This window comes from Manacus candei, unplaced genomic scaffold (genome assembly GCF_025592945.1).
Source record: "Manacus candei isolate 608988 ecotype Guabito, Panama unplaced genomic scaffold, ASM2559294v1 h1tg000011l, whole genome shotgun sequence".
Classification (NCBI taxonomy): Eukaryota; Metazoa; Chordata; class Aves; order Passeriformes; family Pipridae; genus Manacus; species Manacus candei.
In genome coordinates, this window is record NW_026138059.1 from 11,736,146 (window position 1) to 11,763,478 (window position 27,333).

General features: G+C 37.4%; 1 protein-coding gene across 5 annotated transcripts in view; it reads right to left on the bottom strand.

The window, feature by feature from the left end:
* The window catches only part of CSMD1 (CUB and Sushi multiple domains 1), a 1,077,494-nt gene that overhangs the window by 59,759 nt on the left and 990,402 nt on the right, over nucleotides 1–27,333 (bottom strand). For all 5 annotated transcript variants that reach the window (XM_051778075.1, XM_051778073.1, XM_051778072.1 and 2 more), the window contains 4 exons: nucleotides 26,530–26,718; nucleotides 15,988–16,173; nucleotides 2,748–2,942; nucleotides 837–1,010 (listed from right to left, as the gene is read on the bottom strand). In XM_051778075.1, coding sequence (XP_051634035.1) covers nucleotides 837–1,010; nucleotides 2,748–2,942; nucleotides 15,988–16,173; nucleotides 26,530–26,718 — 744 coding nt within the window. The remainder of the gene's footprint in view (nucleotides 1–836; nucleotides 1,011–2,747; nucleotides 2,943–15,987; nucleotides 16,174–26,529; nucleotides 26,719–27,333) is intronic.

Consider the following 27,333-nt stretch of genomic DNA (forward strand, 5'->3'; position numbering starts at 1 on the left):
TTGAGAAAAGAAAAACTGTTATGTTTAAAATGTACTAGACAGGCATATTTTCTGCCAAAATAATGTGGTGAGGCAGCAGAGAAGAAAGGTGCTTTTTATCAGAGGTGGAACTCTGGAGAAGAAAGAGGAGATTCCTCCTTTCCTGAGAACAACTGAGTATATTTAGCTATAAGGTAAGAAGAAAATCTGCAAAATGAGGGCAGACAAAGCAAATAACAGATTCCAGAAATAAATACACTGTCCACAATCAAGAATAAACCCACTACTGATCCTCAAAAGTTACTCAAAAAGAAAACCTTTTTCTTATGTCTATATTAGGAGTGTAAAGCAATATGAGTAGATCTGAAGAGAGAAAGAGCAGGGATGAGAACTTAAGGTCCAAAATGCATAAATCCTAGGGTTTGAAAGAGTGTTGATTTTGCTTCACTTATCTCTTGTCTACTTTCCTTGACTGAATGCTCAATATGGTGAACACTCATTTGCAGTTGGAATGTATCAGGAATGCTCCTGAACTAAAGCTTATCTTCCAACTTAGTTTCATCATATGCACTGTTCCACAAAGAAAAGTGTTGTGAATGTGGATAATAATTGGAGTCACTTAAAAACCCAACTGGTTTGAAAAGCATTGCAACAATATACAATATAATTTAATTTCTAATAAAAAGATATATGCTAGTAGAATAGCACAAAAATCATATGCAGTACACAGTATTTCCATATTTAAGATACCTTTATTTTTCATTGATTTAAAAAAGTTGTTGCTTGATAAGCATTAGTCCTTGATACTGCTTCTTTAAGACAAAACAAAACAAGGGACAAAAATTTGATTTTGTTACCTAGGCATTGCGTTTCTGTACCACTCCAGAGACCATTTGCCAAGCATTCTCTCACATGAGAACCAACTAATGTGTATCCTGTGTTACAAGTGAATATTGCAGTAGCTCCATACACTGTTAAGGTTCCAATCTTATTTCCATTTGGTGGAGATGGAAGACCACCACAGGAGATAACTAGGAAAAAAACAAGCAACAGAACAAACTAAAATATGAAAATGTTTTTCATAATTTTTTTTAGACTGGAAGACAATATACTACCTCATGTTTTCTTAAAAAGTAAATATAATAGGAAAAATATAAGAATATAAGAATAAATTAAAAAATAAACATAAATTCTATTATACCACAGAAAGGACTTAAAATTATGCTTGATTTGGCAATACATATTCTAAATCTGAAAATTCATTGGAATACTTTCATATCTTGACAGCAGCTTAAACTCAATCCTTCAGTATTTTCAATTGGTATTTCCAATGCTGAAACAAGGGAATCACATGAATTCCCAGGAAAGTTGTGGTTATATTCCATGTGTGCATACTCATGGCTATTTCTCAAATATATTTTCCCTGACCATTTTAAGTCTTGTGTCTATTTAAAAATATTATATATCTTTTTAACATGTAGAACTCTGAATTGCTATGAACTGTCTTTTTTCTTATTTCCCACTACTATTCATAAGCATATAACATATGTGTCAGTCTACTTGCTAAAATGATATATCTTCTGGTTTTGTTTAAGGCTAGACTTGACCCACTATCATACAAACCTTCTGTGGCATCAGCTGCAACACACAGCTATCACACAGCACATGAAAATTACCTTTTAGGAATGTATCAAACTCTAATCTAATTAAAACCATTCTGTCATCTCTTCTGTTTCTAGAAAAATATATCAATAATATTATAATTCAAGATACAGACCAATGTCTTCAAAAGCTTGAACTCTATTCTATTCTATGTTAGTGTGAATCATGGGTTTACTTTCAAAAGCATGTTAATCACAACTAAACTTCCTATCTGAAACCTAAAGGGCCCATTATCCTATATTTTAAAAGGTTCACTATAGGAAATAACATGGAATTGGGTAGAAGTTGGATAAAATCAAGTACAAGTCACTGTGCAGTTAATTCAGTCATAATCAGAATATATGTGATCACAGTTTCTTATGCACAGAAGGTGTCCAGAGATGAGTAAGACTATTTTTGACTACGATAGAGGCACAATAATGTAATCTGTGGATTAGCCTAACTTTATAATTTCTAATGCTAATGCTGACTATCAATTGCACTTCTACATGTGTTTAAAAAAAATTAACTCTGTTCCTAAAATGCAGTGGTATTGACTGTTCTAAACATAATAAAATGCTTTATTCATTTTAATTACAGAGATTCCAGTTTAAAATAGTTAAATACATAAATAATGAGCTACCTCATGACATGTTAGGCATCTGTTCAGCATATTTGTAAAACAATAAACTTACTAATTAGGTCTGAAGTAATTTACGGTATTTTTGTATGAACACATTATAAAAGTTCATATGCATGTTTCTCCAAAAGCATAGTTTTAATGCTTCACCCAAGAGGTCAAAGCAATATCATCATCTAATCTAACTCTAATCTGGAATCTTCTAAAGTAATAACATTAACTCCTTGTATTTTCTAAATATTTATGTACCATCCAGTTGAATAAATACAGATTGATCTCTTGATGCTACTTCACTGACTCTTGTATGAAACATATTGTACTTAACACTTAAAGAGTTGGAATAAATTAATCTCCAGTTAATGAAAATTTCACATTTGCTTACTTACAGGAATGTGATAGCAAAATAGTTTATTAAAAACTTTACTTATAAAATAAAATCTGTGTATTAAAAAGCATAGGATATTCTGTAAACAAGTATATTCCTTACCCTTACAACTTGGCCTTTCATTGCCTACACTCCAGGTTCCATTACTCCTGCACTGTATGAGCCTTCGACCCAATAAAAAATATCCAGGACTGCAGCTGAGCATGACTTGAGATCCATACTCATTCAGTGACCCAGAAATCAGTCTCCAGACAACATGTTCTGAGAGCAGAGTCTGTATGCTGGGGCAAGTTACAGCTGTGAAGAAAGGACATGTACATATTAGCATTCTGACCCTAAATTTCTTCTTGGGTATATTCCCTGACTTACTGGCAGATGTTTCACAATATAAGACTTAAAGTACCAATAATCATTTTGGAAATACAAGTTCCAAGGAAAATAATGAACATCATGCAGTGTGTACAACAAATTGAACAGGAGTTTCTAGTATATTTTCATTTAATGAGCTGCAGTGGAACAATGATATACAGGCAAGATCTCTAATGTAATTTATTTAAAAATTTCAAAGATAAAACAGATCACAGACTACAGTGGATGTAAAAGGGAAAACAAATATTGCTATGCAATTTTTGCAAAGCTCTAAGAACTTCTTAAAACAGGTTGCGATAAAAGCTGTTAGCACAAATTGAAATGTTAATTACTATATAACAGCATACTGTGAGTATACAGGAGAATTACTTCATTCAAGTTTAGAAGACTTAAAAAAATTAGATAATATTTAGAGAGACTTTTAGAGTGATTACAGTTCTGTTGCTTTTAGTATTTCAGACTTTGTAAGAGAATGCAGTTACTGCCAGTAGGCAAAAACTGTAGTTTATGTTCTTCATAAGGCTTAATATAGCTACCAGCCGTACACAGCATTTTAAAATATTTTTCAGTTTCAATTTGATGCTCTGTAATTCAAAGTAAAGTACAGAGAATGTTTAAAATATTTACAATATTGACATGCATTCTATCTTAATGGGACATTGTCTCTGTAAAGATGACTAGTTTTATGAAAATATTCATGACTATTTTATTTTGTTATTTAGAATTTCCCCGCTATAGAAAAAGTCTGAGTGAATTAGTAACTGGTTATGTCACTAAGTGACATTCACAAAGTGAATGCTTTAGAAAAAAACTATTACCCCAGAAACACTTGAGAAAAGCTATACTTTCCAAGGAAAATCAACCAAAAAACTCAAACCAAACCAAAACACAAAAACTCATCAAAAAAATCATGTAGCAGAAATTTAGTTTTCTTTGGTAAGACAAAAGCATTAGGAGCAAGTGTGTAAAAAGCCCAAATGAGGAAATAAAGAGTCTGGTTCTCAGTTATGCTATAATAAATGTATACCAGGAAAGGACTAATAAAGATGACCAAAAAAAAATTAAGAATTACATATTCTGTAGACTTCCCTTCACACAAGGGAAAGTGATAGAAGCAAAATTCCTGTAAAAATTTAGATTTCCACCACTTTTCAGAGTAGCTCTGCTAATGCTAGAATTATACATCTACCTTTTCCAATAGTCATCCTACCTATGGCAAATTCTGGCATCTAGGAAACACAGGGCTGAACACAGCATATCTATGAAGCTATATAAGAATTTATGAAGGAGAAATCATCTGAAGAACTTTCAAATGACAGATTATAATGTTATATTGAGTTGAAATTTTAGAATATTTTCTTAGATTTTTTTTTTCATTATATCTTAGGAAGGATTGCCAGCATATTAACTTTGAAAGTTAGTAGTTCTTCACTTTGGTCTTACAGTAATATTCTGTCTACTTAAGAACAGTATCCCAGGTTAATGGAGAATTTCTTACTTCCTAATTTAATTTTTTTTTGTATTGATACCCAACTGGGTCTCATAGCTATGGAAAGGTTATAAACTATCAATCAAGAAACATTTTTTTCTTATTTGTTGTTAAATAATACATGTATATTGAAGCACTCCACTTAACACCTTGTAGTGAAAATCATATAGTTCTTTCAGAACACAAAAATATTCGAGATAGGAACTTAATGCCCCTCAACTTTAACATTTTTATCACTCCTCCTTTCAAGCACTAGTTTTATTGGTGCTTTCAAAGATGAAAGCAAGCCTCTTATTTAGTCTAATAGCAAAAGTTTTAGTCTTAACCATAGGATATATCTTAAGACACTTAGAGACAAGAGATTCAGCTGTTTCAGAACACATAAATAAGCCACATAAATGTTTCCTCCACATTCTGAGGTCAATATGCAATTTATTCTCTCTTTATCTATAAATACACCTAGATTTGCAAGCACGCTTTACAAACAACTATCAGATTCCGATATATGATTTTACAATTTCTAATTGAAGATGTTACTGAGTACAAAATTTACTTCCAGGCTGTTGATGCAATCAACTAAAACTTGCTTGAAAACTTTTAATTTTACAGGGACTGATTTTGATTTATTATATTCCTCATAGTTCAAAAACCAAAAAAAATTACTATTAACAGATGCCTGATTTTGTCCACATGGTTTTTGAATGAGTGCATCAATTTACCTCTCATTGTCTGTCTCTTGCAAATTATAGTCTGGGCATTATTTAAATTCTCATTTACATAAATGAAACTCTATAAGGGATTATCTCAACTTCTCACAGATGTGAAGATGTTCTCTTATCTCTCTATGCATTTTTATACAAAAATGTATGAATAATATTGATTTACATAAAATATAGGTCAGAAAACATAATTATCATTTGAAATTATGATTAATATTACCTATTTTAATTACATGACAATCTATATACTGGTAATTCTGAAAATATTCAAAAGCAGGGAATTCATAATGAGATATAACTACCATAAAACAAGAGTTGTTGTAAAGCCCAAATAGGCAGATCCATCATGTCAATGCATGGCTGTGAGGCTGGTGTAAGTGGAAAAATTTTGGGTTTTGACCATGGGATGATGTATTCAACATCTGGTCTACTAACACCAGATGGGAGGTGTCTTTCTCAGAGGGGAAAAAGAGTTCTAACACAGGAGTTAGTGGGGCTCATTGATAGAGCTTAAAGTAGCTTGGAAGGGGGAAAGAGACAAAACCAGGCTCACAGGTAACAAACGATGGGATGGTGTGCCAAAACTTGAGGACATGGGATCTGATAGGATCCCTCAATCTGTCTCAAGAGGTGTTGGCTTCAATGTACCACACCTGGAATGTTTCTACAATAATCAGTGCAGCATGAGGAACAAATAAGAGGAGCTCGAAGCTTTGGCCCAGTCCCAGAGATTAAACATCATTGGCATAAGTGAAACCTGGTGGGATGAGACCTGTGACAGGAGTGCCCTGTTGGAGGGTTGCAGGCTCTACAGGTTATCCCTCTCTACAGGTTACAGGTATAGGCTGGGCAGAAGAGGCAGAGGGGTGGCACTGTATGTAATAGAAGGGTTAGAATGTGTGGAGCTCATAGCTGGTAATGTCACAGCTGAAAGCCTTTAAGTGAGAATCAAAGGGCAAGCAAATAAAGTGGATGTCACTCTGAGAGTCTATTATAGACCTCTCGGCCAGGATGAAGACGTTGACAAATTATTCTTTGAGGAAAAAAGGAACACTTCCAAGTCAACTGCCCTTGTCCTTATGGGGGGCTTCAACTTGACAGAAATTAACTGGAAGCACCTCACAGCTGGTACAATCCAGGCCAGAAGTTTCCTTAAAAACTGAATGACAACCTTATAGAACAGGTTCAAAGGGACCCAACTCAGAAAGATGCCCTCCTTGATCTGCTGCTTGTCAACATGGTGGATCTTGTGAGTGAAGTGGAGATTGTGGCTGTCTTGGCCACAGTGGCACAAAGTGATCAAATTTAAAATCTCTGTTGACAGGAGGTAAAGTGCCAGTGAAACTTCAACTCTGGACATGAAGAAAGCAGACTTCAGGCTACTTGGGAAATCAGTAATTAAAGTCCCTAGGAAAATGTTTTTGTAGGTGTTGGGGTCCATCAGTGCTGGTCACTTTTAAACATCATCTCCTAAGAGCACAGGAGTGTTGCAAGTCAAGCAGATTAAGCAGATGAACCCAGGCTGGCTGAATTTGGATATTGTCTTGAAAACAAGATTAAAAAAGCAAGGTGTAAAAGCGGAAGTAAAGTCAGGTGACGTGAAGAATTCAGAGATGCTACTTGCAACTGTAGGGAGAAAATTTGTGCAACCTAAGCTCAACTGGAGTTGAAGCTGGCAAGAAATGTGGGGGACAATAAAAGGAGTTTTTTTCAAATATATTAATGGCAAAAGGAAGTGTAAAAATAACGTTGGCCCATAAAAGATGAGAATGGTCACCTTACAAACAGGGACAGAGACAAGGCAGAAGTGTTTAACGCTTTCTTTTCTTCCATCTTCAACATGCATGATGAACTAAGGGGGTCTCAGCCCTGAGCGGGAGGACCATGACTGTGAGAATGATCAACTCCCAGTTGACCCTGAAATTGTGCCAGATCTGCTGCTCCAGCTGGATCCCTACAAACCTATGGAGTCTGACAGGATTCATCCCAGAATCCTCTAAGAGCTAGTTGGTGTCATTACAAAGCTCCTCTCAAAGATTTTTAAGCAGCCTTGGGAATCTGGAGAGGTCTCAGCTGGCTGGAAGCTCGTGAATGTTGTCCTTTTTCTCAAGAAGGGCAAGAAGGAAGATCCAAGAAACTACAGGCCTGTCACTCTTATTTCAGTGCCCAATAAAATCATGGAGAAGATCATTCTGAAAAGTACTGAAAAACACCTGGAGGACAATGCAGCAATTGGTCATAGTCAGCACACCTTCATGAGACAAAAATCCTGCTTATCCAACCTGATTTCCTTTCACGATGAGGTAACCCAATTAGTTGATTAGGGGAAGCCAGTTGATGCAATCTTTTTGGATTTCAGTGAAACTTTTGATACTGTCTCTCACAGAACCCTTCTGGACTAAATGTCCAGCACACAGCTGGATAAACACATCACGCGGGGGTGAGCAATTGGCTCATGAGTCAAGCACAGAGTTGTAGTGAATGGGTTGACATCAGACTTGTGACCTGCCACTTGTGGGTTCCACCAGGTTCCATCCTCAGCCCAGTTCTTTTCAAGGTTTTCATTAATGAGTTGAATGCAGGACTTGAAGGAATACTAAGTAAGTTTGCCAATGATACTAAATTGTGAGAAGTTGTCAAGGCCCTCAAAGAGACCTCAACAAATTAGAGAGATGGGCAATCACCAATTGTATGAAGCTTAGCAAGGGAAAGTGACGGATTCTGCACCTGGAACAGTGCAGCCCTGGTTTTGTTCATAGGCTGGGGAAAAAGAGGTTGGAGAGTAGTGCTTCAGAAAGGGACCTGTGGGTCCTGGTCAATGGCAAGTTAAATATGAGTCAGCAGTGCCCTGGCAGCCAGGAGGGCCAACCGTGTCCTGCATCAGGCAAAGCATCGCCAGCCAGTTGAGGGAGGGGATTGTCCCGCTCTGCTCAGAACTGATGCAGCCTCACCTTGAATATTGTGCAGTTTTGGGCACCACTTAGACAGTGTCCAAAGAAGGGCCATAAGGATGGTGAAGGGTCTGGAGGGAAGCCGTATGATGTGGGGCTGAGGTCACTTGGTTTGCTCAGCCTGAGGAGACTGAGGGGAGACTTAATGGCAGATTTCAACATTCTCATGAAGGGAAGTGGAGAGGCTTCACCCTCATGACAGAACTCGAAGAAATGGCATGAAGCTGATTTGGGGGAATTTATATTGGACATCAGGAAAAAGCTTTTTACCCAAAGGGTAGTTGAGCACTGGAACCCAGGGAAGTGGACCCAGAACCAAGCCTGTCTGAGTTCGAGGAGCATTTGGACAGTGCTCTCAGGTACATGGTGTGATTGATTCTTGGGGTGTCCTGCTCAGGGTCAGGAGTTGGACTCGATGATCCTGATGGCTCCCTTCCAACTCAGCATATTCTATGATTCTATATTTTCTACTGAAAACATGAGAAAAATGTTCACTAAGCAAAATGTCTACTACATGATCAGTGGCAATGACTAAATGAATATAACAAGGTCTTTGCGACTTCAACAACTAAAATCTAACAAGAATTTGTGCAGTGATAAGCTCAGATTTTAGTTTTAAGTCTTCATTATGATTAAGTTTTTGTAATTTCATTATTCTTTTTACTTTCTCTTTTTGTCAACAAACACATTGCACTATCAATATTTTGTAAGAATCTGAAAACCAAAAGACTGACTCTTCCCTTTTACTGAGCTATCCTGTCTGCAAGCTTTTGCTTGTCTTTCTTTAGTGTTGTGTGAGCAAAAAAAAAGAGATCTCATTCTCTTCAAAAATATCCTGAATATTGTGACTCTGAATGTAATTATTCTTTTCAAAATAAAAAAAAAAGACAAGTACAATGTATATAATGGAAAAAATATCGCAATTACAGAAACTTGCTATTATTATTTTCAAGCACGACAGCACATGATAATTGATTGCCATTCTTTGACTGGTAGTTAACAACCACAGAGAAACAGAAAGGGCATTTTGGTATTACTATATGGTCAACTTAATGCAATAATGTGAATTACATTTTTCAAATATACCCATTTGACTAAATTCACTATTAGCTTAAAAAAGAAGCAAGATTAAGGTGAAGTTATGCAATATGTTTGAGAGACTAGTGTGGCTTAAATTCACAGCATTAGTAAAATGAGAAGACAGGAGCAAACCAAGTAATCCTATATACCACAGAATTCAAGAACAAGGACCTAAGAACAAAATAGGATCACTTGAGCAAGTTGATAGTTTCAGTATGCTAATAGAGACCACAGAGCAAAAAAATTAAGTGGTTCTTGTTGGTCAACATATTTAAACAGGAAAGGCTTCAAAGCCTCAAAATAGATAAACTAAAGGATCATGTGGTATTCAGAATCAGTCTGTCAACCCAGTCAGCTATGTCAAGCCAATCTGTTATCAGTCTAATATATCTGGACTAATTAAAAATGGCTAAACTAATTACCAGTTTTACTTCAATTCATTGAATAAGTACTCCATATTACATACCAAACCTTGACAAAATACTTCAAAAAATAATCACTGACCTTAGAGTCTATTAAAGAAAATGTGAGGAGAATTATTGGGCATGGTGTTCTAAATGTCTTAGCAAATAAAAAACACAATGTTTGTGGTGGTGAATTTTGGTATTTATACTATAACTGATGTTTTATTCCCAAACTACTAGTTCTATAACTAGTTCTATAACTAGAGATTGTACAGACAAATTGAAAATTATAAAAAAGGCTTATAAAATTTATCAGTTGATTCCTAGAAAAAATTCAGTGTCTCAACCATCACTGTTACAGCTCAGCATATCATACCTTCCAAGAAAATCTACAGTGAAATCTGCAATATGCAGATTATACAAAGGTGCCGTTGGCTGTTCTTTAAAATATTTGATATTAGATGAAGTAGCATAAACTAATGAAGGACACAATTCAAATCTTTGAATGAGTATATTAAAGGAATAGTACAAAAGAGCAATGAAGTTATGCAGTTATAGGGAGTACCTTAGCCAATTCAAATGTTAGAAGAATTAATTAACCATAAACTCAATTTCCTAGGTTATCCATCCACATACTTATATGAAAAGGAAAGCAATAAGAACAAAGGCCAACAAGTTATCCTATTTCAGCTGTATTTTTCTTAGTAAACATATACTGGTCCAGACTCAGCACCAACACGCATGGAGAATAGCCTATATTGGTACATTTTATATGTACTTATATAGAAATATAATATAAAGTAGTATATTTTCATATTCTTAGCTTACAAATTATGGTACTTAGCTTTAGAGAACTGGCAGTTTACCTTGGCATAATCAGAAAAAAAATATGACATCATGATCTTGCAATAAGTGAACACATTCAGTCTTCTGATCTTGTGAAGAAAAACATGGAAGTAAATCATAACATTTGCTGTCATTATTTTTTCACCCTCTGTCACAATATTTGAAATCAGGTCCCTAGATCTGGTCAAAAAGCACAGATAGTGGACAGAACTGGAAGTTCTGCTTTGCATTATCTAGATCCTACTTTAATGTTGTTTTCTGCATATGTCTTAAAGCAGCCTTAGGCTTCCAAGTATCCCATGGAACAAAAAAGGTTGTACTGTCACTAATTTGAAGTGTTCAGGTATTTGTAAATCATTTTACTGCAGGTCTAGCAAAACTATAAAACTGGGCATTAATCATAATTATAATATTCTTAAGAATTTGCATTAGACATTTTCTAGCATGCAAAAATGCCTGTATTAAAAAAGATGTTTCCTGCTGACCTAGAGAACTTTTCTTTTTGTGTTGCCTTGTCATGTATAAAGTAATGTTTGACTTGTAAAATAGATATGTGCTAATGTTCACCCTAGTCTTTCTAAAAGTGTCATACATATTTAAACTCTCCCTAGTGCAAACACTGGGACTGTATCACATCTCAAACTAGCAGAATTTTCTAGTACTGGAATGTACAATGCTAACTCATTCCTGAGGTTTGTTATTATGGAACATGAATTTTGGAACAAGGGATTACAAATTTTCTAAGAGTGTTGAAGGTCACATACTAAATAAAGAAAAAAGTTCTCTTTTGCTTCAGAACAGGCCTAGTATGACCTCCTTCATTGATTAAGTTCTCACATCATTTTTTCTGTAGTTTCTTCCTATCACATAATGAATTTTTTACTACTGACACAGTGTGGCACAACTCATACTTTCTAATTCATTCAACTCCTAAGAACAGTATAGAAGAACTGTTTCTTTGTAATATTCAGCGAAAAAATAAGCAACACATTCAAGCTATGAACAGACATCAACTAAGAGGTTCTTGGGAGAACCCAAAACTTAGATCAGTATTTCTATTTCATGAAAAAAAAAAAGTGTCAAGTGTCCACAAAATCAAAACCCCAAGGAAATAGATTTAGGGACTCCCAAAAAGATAACTATTCTTATCTGCCACTTTAGCATATGAAATGTAGGTAGTCAAAGTCACAAGGATGTTCAGAAAAAAATTTAAACTAGAAGGATAAAGATATACACAAGAAAAAAACCCACATGGTGAAAAATATTTAAAAACATAAATGAAGAATGTAAAAACCAAAGAAGTGTGTGGGATTAATTCCACCAAAAGATTGATTCAACCAACACCTTTAGATGACTTTGTAACAAAATAGTTACAGATACTATTCCAGTTTCTCTATTCAGTAAATGACTTAGATATTCAAGTGCTGCTTTGGCTTGAATTTAGTGAACAACACAATTTTGCATTAACAGCTAAGTTCTTTTCTGTTTCCATTTTTCAGTCTCTGCTTTGGAAGATCTTATTGTTCTGCACTTCATGCCATATATTCTGAAGAAAGTAAAAAACTAAGTAATAGGAATAATAATTTTCACTGATTAGACACAAACAAAATTGAATAATCATGCTATAAGGATGTAATTTTATATAATAATAGCAAGAGATTATATCATCCAAAGGAAAGGAATGAAATTTCATTTGTGTTCTTTTCCCTTTTTGACTTGTCACTGCAAGAATGAGCAGATATAAGTCTGTATTTCTATTGTAGCAGACAAAATTGAAATCATATATGATGAAATGGAATAGAAAAAATTACAAAAAGATTGTAATCTTTTTTTTTAATCTTAGAAATATTGAATCTTATGACTTTTCACAAGTGTACTTTACAGGCATATAAAAATGCTGATGATGGGTAAAACAGTGTTTCTCAGGTAACTATAGTTACAACTTAAACCCTTAAATTTCTATTCATGCCTACACATTCTTTCCTTTCTTCTTGAGCATTATCCAAATTATATTAATTGGGGTAAAAGGTATTAAAGGTAGTTTATGTGGCATACAGTAAAGAGAGAATCATGGAAGAACTGGTGCTTATCTGTAGTTTGAGACCAAAGTTGTTTGATTTATTTGGATTTCTTGGATATAGCTACATCTTTTGAATGGGATGTTTTTTGGAACTGTATATCACACTCATTTCTCTCACCAGAAGTAATGTACTAATTTACAAGTTTCAGTAGAAATTTTTTGCACAGATAGTGTCCTGTATTCATATGTAAAGTTACTACTATATGGTCACTCTCTAATAAGTGTATTAGCATGATTTAAAGCTCCAGGGCTCCCAACTGAAGAAGTACATGGACCTGTTGGACTGAGTCCAGAGGAGGGCCATGAAGATGATCAGCAGTCTGGAGCTCCTCTCCTATGAACACAGACTGAGAGTGTTGGGACTGTTCAGCTTGGAGAAGAGAAGGCTCCTGGGAGACCTTAGAGCACCTTCCAGTACCTAAAGAGGCCTACAAGAGAGTTGGAGAGGGACTTTTCACAAGGGCATTAGTGACAGGACAAGGGGGAATGGCTTTAGACAGAAAGAAGGTAAGTTTAAATTAGAAACTAGAAAGAAATTCTTCATTACAAGGGTGGTGAGGTACAGAAACAGGTTTCCCAGAGAAGTTGTGGATGCCCCACCCCTGGAAATGTTTGAGACAAGACTGGATTGGGCTTGGAGCAACCTGGTGTAGGGAGGGTATTCCTCCCTCCATGCCCCTCCCATGGCAAGGGGGTTAGAACTAGATGATCTTTGTGGTTCCTTCCAACCCAAACAATTATATGATTCTACAGTTCTATGAAATAACAATACAGATATAAGTCTGTTCCCTTCATCATGTGCTAGGGATATCTATGCAGAATAATGTAGCAAATCTAAATTTGGATACCAGAAAAAGAAACTGCTGGACCTCAGCAGAAAGCCTTAGCTGGGGAGAAAGCCTGCATTCGAGGACCAGACAGGATGTCACCTGTTTGGAATGTCCTGCTGAGAGACACTGTGCTGTGACATTATCAAGCCTCTGAATAAAATCTTTCTCCCTCCCTGTGTATCCTGTGTATTCTGTAAACTTGAATATCTCTCCCCCATGTAAATCTCCAAAAATGTAATCCTAAGATAAGTGGTTTTTCCCTGTGATGTAATTCCTAAGACCCCAAAAAGTGTAATATGGGTTTTCCCGTTACCTCATCCCCTGAAACCCCCTACTTGTAATAAGTTCAACCATCCATTGAATATGTAAACTCCAGACCCTTAAAATGTCAGCATGTAAGTCCAATAAACCATTCCAGATTCTGTCTCCAAGTGGGATTGTGTTAGTTTCTTTGACTCCCACAGAATAACTGAAGCAAGATACCTATTTGTCATTCAGCTAAGCTTTCTTAACAGATATCTGTTGATTGGTATTTCTTGTAATTAAATTCAGTAGCCTAATGTTCATGATCCATCTGTGTCTTGCTGTGTGACCATCACAAATCTTATTTTTCATGCTTCAAATCTGATGTAAATGCTTTTAATGAAAAGAAAGGAGTTTCAAACAGCTGCCTCAGGCATTATGTTGTCAGAGATACTTTGCAAAACAAAATGCACTGATTTCAACCTTCATTTTAATAGACATGGGAATAAAATGGACTTATTAATTTACCATTTACCTTTCTGTGCTGTGTTTGTTTCTCATCAAGTTAGAGATGTTTCTATTTCTGGAGACTAAATACATTTATGCTTACAGCAGCAATAGTGAAAAAACAGGTTTTTATGCAGATTGTGTAAGCTTTTCTGCACTTCACAAGTAAGAAATCTTGGGTAAAGAATGGATGCTTCCAAATAACAATCCATTTTGAAAATATTGACCTTAAATCGTCACGTAGATCACTAGCACTTTAATTTAGCACTTGTGGATTTGGAAGTAATGGGATTATTTTTCAAACTGAATAAATTTTTAGAAAAGGAAAAGAGGAGAGAAAGAAGAGACAAAAGTGTTATATATGTTTTGTTAGGATATTATAAATATTAAACAAATCTTTTTAATGTTGAAAGTTGTGGTAATTTTAGTAAGTTTTTTTACAGGGTAGTCATTGTCTGGTAAAGTTTGATCTTTTCAAATAATACAAGGTTTTTGGTATGGATTTTTGTTTGTTTTTTGTGGGTTTTTTTTGCACTGTAGATATAGTGTTATTAATTCAGTATGTTTAATCCCCAGTTAGTTTATCTGGCCTCTTCTCTCAAAAGAGTCTGTTGACATTTTTGCTGATTAATCATTCAAGTTATGTGCTTTGTATCTTGTCAAATTTTCTGAGAGAATGAAGCTCAGTTCAATACACTGGAGCACTGCCTTCCCTCTGCACATGGCTCTGAACTCAGAGCATGCCTGTGTGATCACAGCTGGTTTCAAATTATCCTCCTTATGTACTCTGTGGAACTGCTGTGTACAGTTTTAGGCACCGCCCTTCAAGAAAGGTGTAGATCAATTGGAGATTCTCTATAAGACAATAATGAGAATCCCTGGTCCAAAAAATATGAAGGAAGAGCGAGAATGAATCACAAGACAGATCTCTACAGAAGAAGTGACTGAGTGTATTGGATTCAGGAGTCATGGTGTTGGTAGGGATGCAGGGAGGAGCTCCAGGGGTGGCCTCTGTCAGGAAAGGCTGGATGCAGTCAGTTCCAAAGGACTCACTGCAAGACACAGCTGAGCCCATCAGCCATGATGGTGGCATCTCTGGGAAACTGTGTTTAGGAAAGGGTAAAATTTTGCACAGGTAGAGAAAGAAGGAAAAAAGAGTCAGAGCAGCAGAGGGAACATCAAGGTCACAGGAGAAGGAGATGTTCCAGACAACCAGAGCTGGTGTTCTGCTGCAGCCCACTCTCAAAAAATTTACATGTAATATTATAGTAATTATTAATTTTGAGATTATGTCCTAGTCAGTATTTCAAGTCACATTGAAGTCAAGATCAGTTAATTATTGCTTTGATGCAGGACAGAGACAGGCAGTGGTAGCCCAACGCAAATGAGAGGCCTGTCATATGGTAGAGGAGTCTGCACCACATTAGCTATTTCTGACAGAAGGCAAAAATGTAGACTGAAGGATTCTTATCTGGCTTAATTATCTACACTAATGATATTTTAAGAAATAATTTTTGCTTTTATTACTTTAGAAGCGATAACAGAAAAAAATTACAATTGTGAAAATGGAGGGCACATAATAAGAAAATATACAGGAAATTGAATTGTCTAACAATTTTAATTCAGATTTTTTGAAGATAAACAAGGATTTTTTAATTAAACAAATTTATAGGCCTTTATAATACTTTATTTCATGCTAAATGATGATACATTCCTGAATGGCCACTGCATGGTATATGTATACATAAAACAAAAACATCACCAGCAAAGATTTTCCCGGGAAAGATCAAGGGAAATATTATTGAGAAATGTATGCCCACTTACATTTGCAAACAGGTGGCCTCCCTCTGTTGCTCCATAATCCATCTTCTTGACACACTGCTGTTGCTTGTTGACTTGATTCTAGCTTGAAGCCCTCATTACATTCATATATCAATCTACTGCCCAAAGTGAATTCATTACCTATAACCGAACCATTCCCAGGGGAGTCAGGAATACCACAAGATACAGCTGAAAAGAAAGGAAAGAAAAATATAAAGAATTGGAATTATATCATATATATATTTAAAATATCATCCCACCACTGAAATAAGAAACATGGATTAGTAATTTTGACATATCCCATTCATAACAACTGAAATTAATTTTCTGTCATATTTACAATAAATAATAATAATAATTCCAATAAATGGAATAGTATTTAAAACATGGATAAAAACTTAAAAGTGCATCTAATATAGACAAAAATTTTATAAATAATTATTTAGTTTAATCCAATCACTGTAGAGAGAGAATTTTCAACATAGGCTAAGGGCAATCATTTGTTTGCTAGGGAAAAAATCAAGGAAGTGTCCAAAGTAATTTGGTCCAAGAAGGGAAGAACTGGACAATTCTTAAATGCTTTCTAATAGTCTGCTTCCATTCTCTCAGAGTTTCTTTCAATCCTGCACTACTACAAAGAAAAATTCATATTTGTTTGTTCCATACATATAAAACAATGTTATTTAATAATTGAATTTAATTTTTTTTGTCTGATGAGAAAAGAACCTGAATAAATGACTAGATAGGAAAGAGTTCCACTTAAGGGCATTATTCGCATGTTTATCACTTATTGACATACTTGACTAATTCAGTTCAGTATGCCAAATATTATGTGAATCCAAGCTTACTAATTTTCCATATCATGAAGGAAATTATTTACTGAATAATTTTCACTCTTTTTTTGCACCTTCTGAATTTAACTCTAAACGTTTTTTCACGCTCACAAAATTTAATTTGCTATCAACTTAGTGAAGTTTGAGTAGCATCTAGTGTGGCTTTTTAGGGTTATTTATTATTTATTTATTTAACCAGAGTTCATTTAACAGTATCTCATAATATACATTTTAGGATAGAATGTAATTACAAAATTTCTATTTCAGTCACTTTTAGGAAAGGTGTCCAAGTCAAGATTGTCTTCTGCCATCTGACCTCTCAGGTCCCTTGCTTTTGATAATGAAAAAAGGCAACTCTCCAGTACATATACTTTTTAAAATTTATTTTAATGCTATGCTTTATTTGAAAGTAGTTATTTATGTACAGAGATTAACTGGATGAATGTTCCACAATAAGCTGCTTCCTTAGTAACACAACTTCTTGGCATTTTTTGCATCTTAACCAGAAACATTTTTGTCTTATCAAAATTGAGTATATCTCCATTAATGGGTAGTGGCTGAGCCTCCTGCCACTGGAAGGAATAGTGGAAGGACAGAGAAGGTAGAGACAGGTGATAAGGAAAGGGTTCTTGAGGCCCACATTTACTTATCTTATTCGTGTTAGAGAAAGTGGAGAAGGGGAAGAATGAAAGCAAGTTCTGCAGCTTCTGGGAGAAGGTCTTTGTATTAAAAGTCTTTTCCCACTCAGGGACCAGAGCAGGAGGGATATCTTTTCAGGGCTCTGGTGTACTCAAAACAGTCAGTATAGCTGCATGTGGTTAAAACGCTCTATCTATTCCCCCAAAGACCAGTTTAATCCTCTACATACTAGAGGATGTAGAACCATACTAGAACCCACTCTGACCTTCTGTCATTTTTTACTTGCAAAAAGTTCATTTGCTTGATGAATTGACAGAAAGTTAAATGGTCACTCTGTTTTAGTACATCATAAAAATGACATTGCATTCTCCATTTCAAGTCATAGCTACTGTGAAAGGCTTCAGTGTCCCCAGAGCCTTGCACTATGTCCCCCAGTCCTAACAAGCCTTACAATTATCTTCTGTCTGGTGTCAATGTGTCTGAATGCTTGATGTAGAATGCATTCAGGTTAAGACTTAACTTCTTGTCAACATTTTCAGGTCTCCTTTCTGATATCAAAACAATAATCTCTGTGTTAAGTGTGCATACATTTAATTGTATAAAAACAAAATTCAAAACTATGAGTCTATCCACCCATCCCATGTTTGTGTCTCTCTGTACACACAGGTGGACCTTAGTCTATTTCCCTCTAAACACTCCAAACATGAATTAACTTTAAATAGCTTAGCAGAACAAGAAGATTTTATTATGTCATTTGAAAACCAAAAAACCCTCTCAATCCAGGTCTATTTAGTTCATTTTAGAAGCAAATGATTCTGTTAGCATTTGCTCTTCACCTTTGGCAATAACCTTTCTAGAGACTCATCGAAAAATTCAAGACTGAGTAGCTCTTACATGCAAGTTATTTTAAGGAATAAAAGATGTTCAATGCCCGGTCACACCCAGGTGGGCCTTTCAGTTATGTCAGGTTTGATGTGATGCCCAGTATTCTAAAGAACCTCAAAATCTATACTTACCTGCCACAGTTCAGTACTTTCATTCTCAGTGTGTACCTCAGCCCTTTACTGTCTCTTTTCTTTCCTCAGTTGTTGCTGAATCTTGTTCTGCTACTCTCTCTATATTGTCAGGCTACTCTCACTGCTGCCTTAGCTACTAATCACAAAAGCAGTTTGGTACCATTCCTTTCCCACTCTTATCTGTTTATTTGTTGTTTGTTTCTCTCCCTGAAACTGGGATTGAAAAAGAATATTCCTGCTGCTACTAATTTATTGAGGCTGATAATGGCTTTTAGAACAGCAGTGTCCAAACAAAACGTACCAGCAAGGACAGTTTCACTAACCAGCAAGTACTTTGACATTTAAAGTAAAGTTAGCTGACTGAAATGGCGTGTTGTCTTTGGACGGTGGAAATAATGTCACTACTGTGTTACAACCAAGCTCCCAGCTTCCCATATGACTGTTAAACAATAAAAAATGGTGTGAGAAAATCTTCTGACTTAAGGAACTGTCAGAATACTTCTTAGGTCAATGGTTAGATGAGACTGACAGGTTGCAGCTGGGAGATGTGCATTCAGAGTGTGAAAAATATAAGTCAAACTTAATTGTGTCTATTATCTTGCACAGCAGAAAAATATAGTTCTTCCAATGCAAGTAGAAAAGCCTTTTATGACCTAGAAACTGAGATGCAGTTTTAATTACTCTTTCATGTTCTACATGTCATACTTGCATTTATTCCTTATCAAAACCTGTGAATTTAAAGTTTACGGCAAGCCTTTAAAATATCTATGTACCTATATCCCTTAAAAGCAGGCAAATTCACTGCATACAGAAATGAAGCTGGAAACTGCATACAGTCAGACATTGAGTTTATTTCCATGCACTGGAAAATCCCGAAAGTCAATCCTCAAGCTTTTATTGTTCAGTGACCTGTTTCTGGCATTGAAAATAGTGCTGAGAAAAGCATTTAAATACCCTAAAATTAAAGACAGAATCAGAGAAGTCCCTAAAAGCAGGATTCAAAATGAAAAACATGCTGAGTGGCTTATGTGTATGATATCCAATCAGTAACACTGGAGAGAGCCATGCCAATTCTCAGACTTGGACACACACAGAAACAAAGACAGTGAGAACAGGGTTGTGGGTGCAAAAAACCATATTCTGAGCCATTATCTACTCTATTCTCCTATCACAAGTCAAAATTATACTCGATCAATGTTCATCTAATTTGTTTTTGAAAGACCTCCAATAACGAAAGTTCTACATTCTCCACAGGCAATCTCTTTCAGTATTTCACTAGCTGCTCTCAGGAAAGAAGAAAAAAAAATAAAGAAAAACTTAAGATCCTACTAAAGTAAGCTTAGCTGTAATTTCTTTATCTAGAAAGAACATAAATCAATTATTTCATTCCTCTTTTGAACTACTTTTAGCATATTAAAAGACTGTTACCAGGTTTCCCCTTAAACCTCTGGGCTTTTTTAGTCCAGAGTAATATATTTATCTAACCGTTTTATATTTTAAAATAGGATCATTGGTTTATAAGAGGAAACTGGGATTTGGAATATTTAAGTTATGCTACTTACCTCAAATTTTTAATTTAAGACTGGGTGCTAAGAGGGACATTCTTTGCATAATAACATTTACAAAGAGGGTAAAAGGCACAAGTTTAATTCCATACTCAAAAACACAGAAATCCTAATTTTATAAAGAAGTAATTTGGAGGTCCCAGAATCACGCATCTTGTGCAAACTGCAAATGGATATTTTCAAGCCCATTCTCCCAGGGTAGACATAGAACACGGCCAGGGATCCGGAATAACAGCAAAAAGTACAAGGATCTCTAGCTCCACAATGTACATGTATGCATTTCAGCAAGCACAGAGGTACCCATAGTCTTGGAAATCAACATTTTAAGCAGGAAACATTGGTATAAGCTATATTTTTATCATGACTCTGTCATGGGTGTTGAGGCTTTCCAAGTACCTACAATCCAGATGAGAACTTCCTTAAAGTAGTACCTCCAGTTTTGTTTTATAAATCTACCAAGGAGTAACTCAAATGGTGAAGGGCAGTCAGGGGTTTTTCAAGGCTCTTTAAAATTATTTTTAGAATGAGTGGGAGAAATCAGGAAGAACAAAGTCAAAAGCTGAGCTCCGTAGATGAATGAGTGTGATAAAGAGGGGTATTTGCTCATGCCTGTCAGACAGACAGACACTCTTACACCCTCACTGCTACCATGTCTCAGTCTCCAGATATTTGCAGCCTAGCACTGCTGATCCATATAGACCCTGAAAACTTGCTTTCAGTTTTTTATTCTAACTGCTCTTCTTGCCAAGCTTTTCTCTTGTCATCTCTTCATCCCTGAGCCTATCCTTCTTCTCCTACTCTCTCCCTGCATGGAAACCTCTCCATGAGCTAATCGGTGGCTAAGATGACATACGTGGTTGCCAGTATCATTAGTGGGGGCTATACTATTTCCTCTTAGCAGCTATTTTCTTCTTAGCAGCTACTTACTGTTATACAGTAGAATAGAATATATAGCAGAATTGTTATTTTCTGTCCTTATAAACATTTTTAATGTAGTATGACTCATGTTTCTCTTTTTCTTTCACAAATGAAATAAAAGCACTAACAGTTTCTAATTTCCCAGATAGGAGTCAAGTTTTTTATATAGTGTTCAGGATATTATTACGTGCATCCAGAGAAGACTGCAATTGAAAAATATCTTCTAACCCAATCAGATTAACTCATATTAGATGTGTTCATATTAAAATTAGATGGTATTATAAATATGCAAAAAGTAATTCCCCTTTTTGATAGTATGATCAAACTTGATTTCAAACATTAATTCTGACACATTCAAGGTATTAATTACAAAAGTAACCCTGCAGGACTAGATTTACAGAGATTTCATGACCAGGACTAGGGGTGCCCTGCCTCTAGCCAGGTGGAGGAGAGGGACATTCGGGTCTATTTGGACAGTGTGGATTCGGTGGCCTGGCACATCAGAGCCACAAAGATATAAGGCCTTAGTGGACACTGGCTCACAATGTACATTAATGCCATCAAGATACGTAGGGGTAGAATCCATCTCCATCTCTGGGGTGACAGGGGGATCCCAACAGCTGACTGTACTGGAAGCTGAAGTGAGACTGACTGGGAAGGAATGGCACAGACAGCCCATCGTGTATCCTTGGCATAGATTACCTGAGGAGTGGGTATTTCAAAGACACAAAAGAACTTCGTTGGGCTTTTGGCATAGCTACTGTAGAGACAGAGGAAATTAGACAGTTGAACACCTTGCCTGGTCTCTCAGAGGACCCCTCTGCTGTGGGACTGCTGAAGGTTGAAGAACAATTGGTACCGATAGCCACAGCAACAGTGCACCGTCGGCAATACCGCACCGACCGGGACTCTGTGACCCCTATACATAAGATGATCCGTGAACTGGAGACCCAGGGGGTGGTCAGCAAGACTCGCTCACCCTTTAATAGCCCTATATGGCCAGTGCGTAAGTCCAGCGGAGAGTGGAGGCTGACGGTGGATTACCGTGGACTCAATGAAGTCACACCACCCCTGAGTGCTGCTGTGCCGGACATGCTGGAGCTCCAGTACGAGTTAGAGTCCAAGGAAGCCAAGTGGTATGCCACCATTGACATAGCCAATGCCTTTTTCTCCATTCCTTTGGCAGCAGAGTGCAGGCCACAATTTGCTTTCACTTGGAGGAGTGTGCAGTACACCTGGAATCGACTGCCTCAGGGGTGGAAACACAGTCCCAGCATTTGCCATGGACTGATCCAGATTGCACTGGAAAAGGGCAAGGCTCCAAAACATCTACAGTTCATTGACGACATCATTGTATGGGGGAACACAGTGGGGAAAGTCTTCAAGAAAGAAGATAATCCAGATTCTCCTAAGAGCTGGTTTTGCCATTAAACGAAGTAAGGTCAAGGGACCTGCTCAGGAAATTCAGTTCCTAGGAGTGAAGTGGCAAGATGGACGCCGCCTAATTCCAATGGAGGTGATTAACAAAATAGCAGCCATGTCCCCATCAACCAGCAAGAAGGAAACACAGGCTTTCCTAGGTGCTGTGGGCTTTTGGAGGATGCCACTTGGAGGATCCCTGAGTACAGTCAGATTGTAAGCCCTCTCTACCTTGTGACAGGGAAGAAAAATGATTTCCAGTGGGGCCCCGAACAACAACAAGCCTTTGAACAAATTAAACAGGAGATTGTCCATGCGGTAGCCCTTGAGCCAGTAAGGACAGGACAGGACGTAAAGAACGTGCTCTACACCGCAGCCAGGGAGAATGGCCTTTCCTGGAGCCTCTGGCAGAAGGTGCCTGGGGAGACCCGAGGATGACTGCTGGGATTCTGGATATAATTTTTAAAGTTAGAATGGCAAATTCAAATCCTTTCTTTGCCATTGGTATAAAAATGTGAACATAAAAACTAAAAATGTGAACATAAAAACTAAAAATGTGAAAGAAAACCACTTAAAAATTAGACAACTCTAAAAAAACCCCTATTTTTTTAAGAATTCTGAAGAGTTTGATCATATTTTCATCATACAGAACTCTGCTATTTGGTTGAACAATACTGGTAGTAGCAGTAACAGGTTAATACTGATATACAAGCAATAGAAACACAAGGGATACAGTTCCATAAAATTTCTGACAGCTGAAGAATCATGATATCTTAAATTCTGGAGAAAAGTATGATATATGGCCTCGTAAATTTTATGGCCCCAACTGCCCCAGTCTACACACAGAATACTATCTCTATCCTCACATGCTCCAAGTACCTGAGTTCCAGAGTAAGATGCCAAAATTTCAGTACCTTTTTAGAAAAGACACCTACTGGCTAGTCAGGAAAAAAAATTCCCAAAATTTGTGACAGTATTGACCAGATCAACTACATAGTTTAGGCAGATGGGTCTTGACTTGTTTCCTTTTGCCATTGTCTAGAGGTACCTGAGAACCCTAGCCTCCAAGATATCCTGCAGGTCTAATACATATCACATAGGAGCTAGTGCCTTTCTGGACTGGTAGATGGAGGACAGGTAAAATACCTCAGGGCACCTGAAATGACACTAGATTTCTGTGTTTAAGTAAATGAATCAAAATTTTATCTCACATACAGATGTTTAAATTTCATCTTAATCTTGAACAGAATTGCATCCTCCACTTTCCTGATCCCAAGCTGTAGGTCTATTCATCGTTCCGTGTTCTTTAGTGCCAAGTGTCTGAACTTTCAGTTCCAATGCCAGCATCAGCAATGGCACCTAAAATGAATTTCCATTAAGTCCAAAAGCAGCACTTGTCCCTAAATATTCCTCATGTCCAGATCACCCATAGATTCTCCCATGATTTGACCTTCAGGAAGGTCAAACAGAATCATATGCCATGTCACATCCTATATGGCATATATATGCCACTATGCCATATCACATGATGCGTATGAGATTAGAAGACGTCCTGGATTCTGGAAGCACAGATACATAGGTCCTTCTTGTTGCACACTGACAGTCTGAGCTTCTCCCTGGACTGGTAGGGATATAGCCACATGGCCCATCTCTGCATGAAAATACTGATCCAGATGAAATATTTAGCTACCAAATCATAAAGGAAGGGAGCTCTATTCCTTCAAGTTCTTCAACTGTAGTCAAATTTTTGCGGCTTTTTGCTATTCTTGCAAATAGCACACACTCAACAGAAGTGTAAGCATCATGCCAAATCTCAGTTGGCTTTTTTTTTTTTAATGCACCAAATAGAACTTCCATTTTATAATCTTTTTAGAAATAGATGAATCATCATTGATGGAACCTCAAACAAAATCCTTTTCTTGAAGAAGACATGAAAAACTGCTGTTGATGTCTTACAAAGTTAAGAATAACTAAATGCAGGTTTTAATCAAAGATGTTCTTAACTACGAATGCTAGTACCATTTTATCTTATAAGTCAAGCAGACTAGAAGCAGACACAAATGAAAATATGTTAGAATAAGCCATATATGATATGGACAGAATTTTCAGTCTTCTTCCTCTCCCCCATGTCCCTGACCTTATCATACAATCACAGAATGGTTTGGAAGGGTCCTTAAAAACCATCCAGTTCCAAACCCCTTGCCATGGGCAGGGACACCTTCCACTAGACCAGGTTGCACAGAGGCCCATCTAACCTGTCCTTGAACACTTCCAGGGATAGGACATAAACATTTGACAAATGGTAAATACTCTTAACAAATGACTGGAACAAGCTAAAGTAGACCCTGCTTAGCTCCAGAATACAAAAAAAAAAAAAAAAAAAAAAGAAATAAAGTTACAAAATATGTCTTTAAAGCACTCATTATGAAGTCATTTTCTGAAATAATAAATAATCAACTAATTCCTTGTAACTCTTGAATTTTTATAAAATGTTCTGTAACTGTCATGGGTGTGTGTAGTTTTCCCCTCTGGAGCTGATGATGGATGGTTCCAGGGCAGACCTCCTGGTGCTGACCAGAAGGAGAGCCAATAGAAGTTTTAGTAACACCTCTGTGATAACATATTTAAGAAAAAACTTGTTACGCAGAAGAAATTGCAGCCAGGGGAACCTTCAACTGGGGGTCCGGGTGGTCCGGGCCGCCTCCCCTGCCACGGGCCGGGGGTGGTGGTGGCTGTGGCCCAGGGCCCGCGGCAGCTGCTGGCCCAGAGCGGGCAACGGTGGCCCCTGCGAAGGAGCTGGGGCCAGAGCCCTGGCTGGGGTGCATGGTCCCATGGGGGAAGCGGCCCTGCAGCCTCCCAGGCCTGCCTCAAGAGCACCCCATGGGAGCACTGTGGCCATGATGGCCAGGGCTGGGGCCAGGCTTGAGGAGAAAGGCCCTGCAGGTCCCACCCGACCAGCCTCGCAAGCAGCTTGTGCTGGAGCTGATCCTGCCGGTTGAGCCGAGCCAGCCAGGCTGCAGCTGATCCTGCCTTCCTGCTGCAGGTGGGGGTGGCTGGGTCGAGAGGCACGGGGAGGCACCGCGGGCTAGGCCGGGGAGGCAGGGCGGCCCTATGGCCTCTGGGCCCACCCCACAAGAGGCCCATGATGGAACAGATGGATGCATGGGAGAAGGCAGTCACCTGTGGGAGGCCCAGGATTGGAGTGGGGTCCTTAGGGAGACTTGTGGCGTGTAGAGAGGAAAACCCACACCGGAGCAGGTTATTCCCAAGTAGGACTTGACTCACTGCCCTGTGGGGGACCCACATCGGTGCAACTCGTCCGTCAAGGACAGCATCCTATGAAAAAACATAGGGGTGTAGAGACCCCCTGCATCCCATGGAGGAATGACCTTCAGGACAGCAGATAGGGAAGACCTCCGGTCTGGAGGGGTGAAGTCACATTGGAGAGGTCTATCAAGGACTGTTTTCCCATGGGAGGGACCCCACGGAACAGGGGAAGGACTCAGAGCTTTAGCCCCCTGTAGCCCACGGTGAAGACCATGGTGGAGCAGGCTGCGCTTCTGCAGCCCATAGAAGGGTGACCCACAGGACAGCAGATCTGGAAGACCTGTTGCCCTGTGGGTGGACTCCTCTCCCTGCACTGATGTAGGAGGAGGAGGGAGAACATGGAAGGAAGGAGGGGTGGTTGGAAAGTGTTTTTAAGACTGTTTTATTTCTCACTCTCAAGCCCTTATCCTGTTAGTAATAAACTTTAATATTATTCCCATGTTGAGTTTTGTTTTGCCTGTGTGACTTCTCCCAGCTCTTAGTGATTTTCGTGGGTGCCTAAATTCCAGCCAGGGTCAACCCATGACAGTAATATAACAATATCATGAGCTGTGGACTGTTTGTAGATATTATAGATACGTATTTTACTAAAGAAAAAAGTTCTGAAAACATATTTTTCATTTGGTCTGTATTTGACTGCATGAACAGTTCTTAATGCTTCAACACTGCACACATTCAATACATAAGTCAATATGCATTTGGATCAACTCACAATACCAGTGTGTCTTTCAACATACAGCAGTATTGACAGTGCTGTATCCTTGTTTTGTGAAATATTTTGTGCAATGAAATTATAGAAGCATACTCAACGAGGAAGCATTATCTTACCTTGGCAGATTGGCACAGGAGAATCCCACTGATACATGCCATTCTGGTGACGCCTACATGTTGCATTATTGTGACCAATCATTCTATACCCGGGTTTGCAGTAATAGCGAACTTTACTTCCAGCGGGACCACCTGTTTTATTTACAATTCCACCATTCTTCAGGGTAGGGTTTAAGCTGCAATAAGGAGCTAAACATCAAAAAAGAGAAATTATTAAAAACACATAAAATGCACTTAATGTGCAAAAATCACATTATTTATGACATGTACAACCTTTGAATACCACTGAAATTGGTACTGAAACCTTTGGAATCTTCAGTGAAGATTCAGTGTACTTATGCAGAAGCATTATGAAGCTCAAAAACATAATTTATAATCACAAACCATTTTATGTTTTTGCACATGAGGAAGCTTCAATCAAGAAACGCAGATTTTTCAGTGAGTTTGCTTAAACTTCATAAACAATCTACTTCACATTTGTTGACTTTATAAATACAAAAATGTTCTTTGAGCTTCACAATATAAAAAACCAAACAGCTTTATTAAAAAAATCCAGTGCACTTAGACAGCTAAGTCAAAATGTGTAAAGATTTTGTCAAATATGTTAAAAAATTACATGATAAATAACAATACACTGATTCATCAGAGGCATTTTTTCATATTAAAATGCACTTAATTTTTTTGGTACATGTTTCCTCAAAAATATTACTTGGCAATTGTATTACTTTTTACTAAAATAATGTAACTTAACTCAGTGTAACTTCTTAAAGGTTGAACTTATACTGTAACTGAGGTAAGATAGAA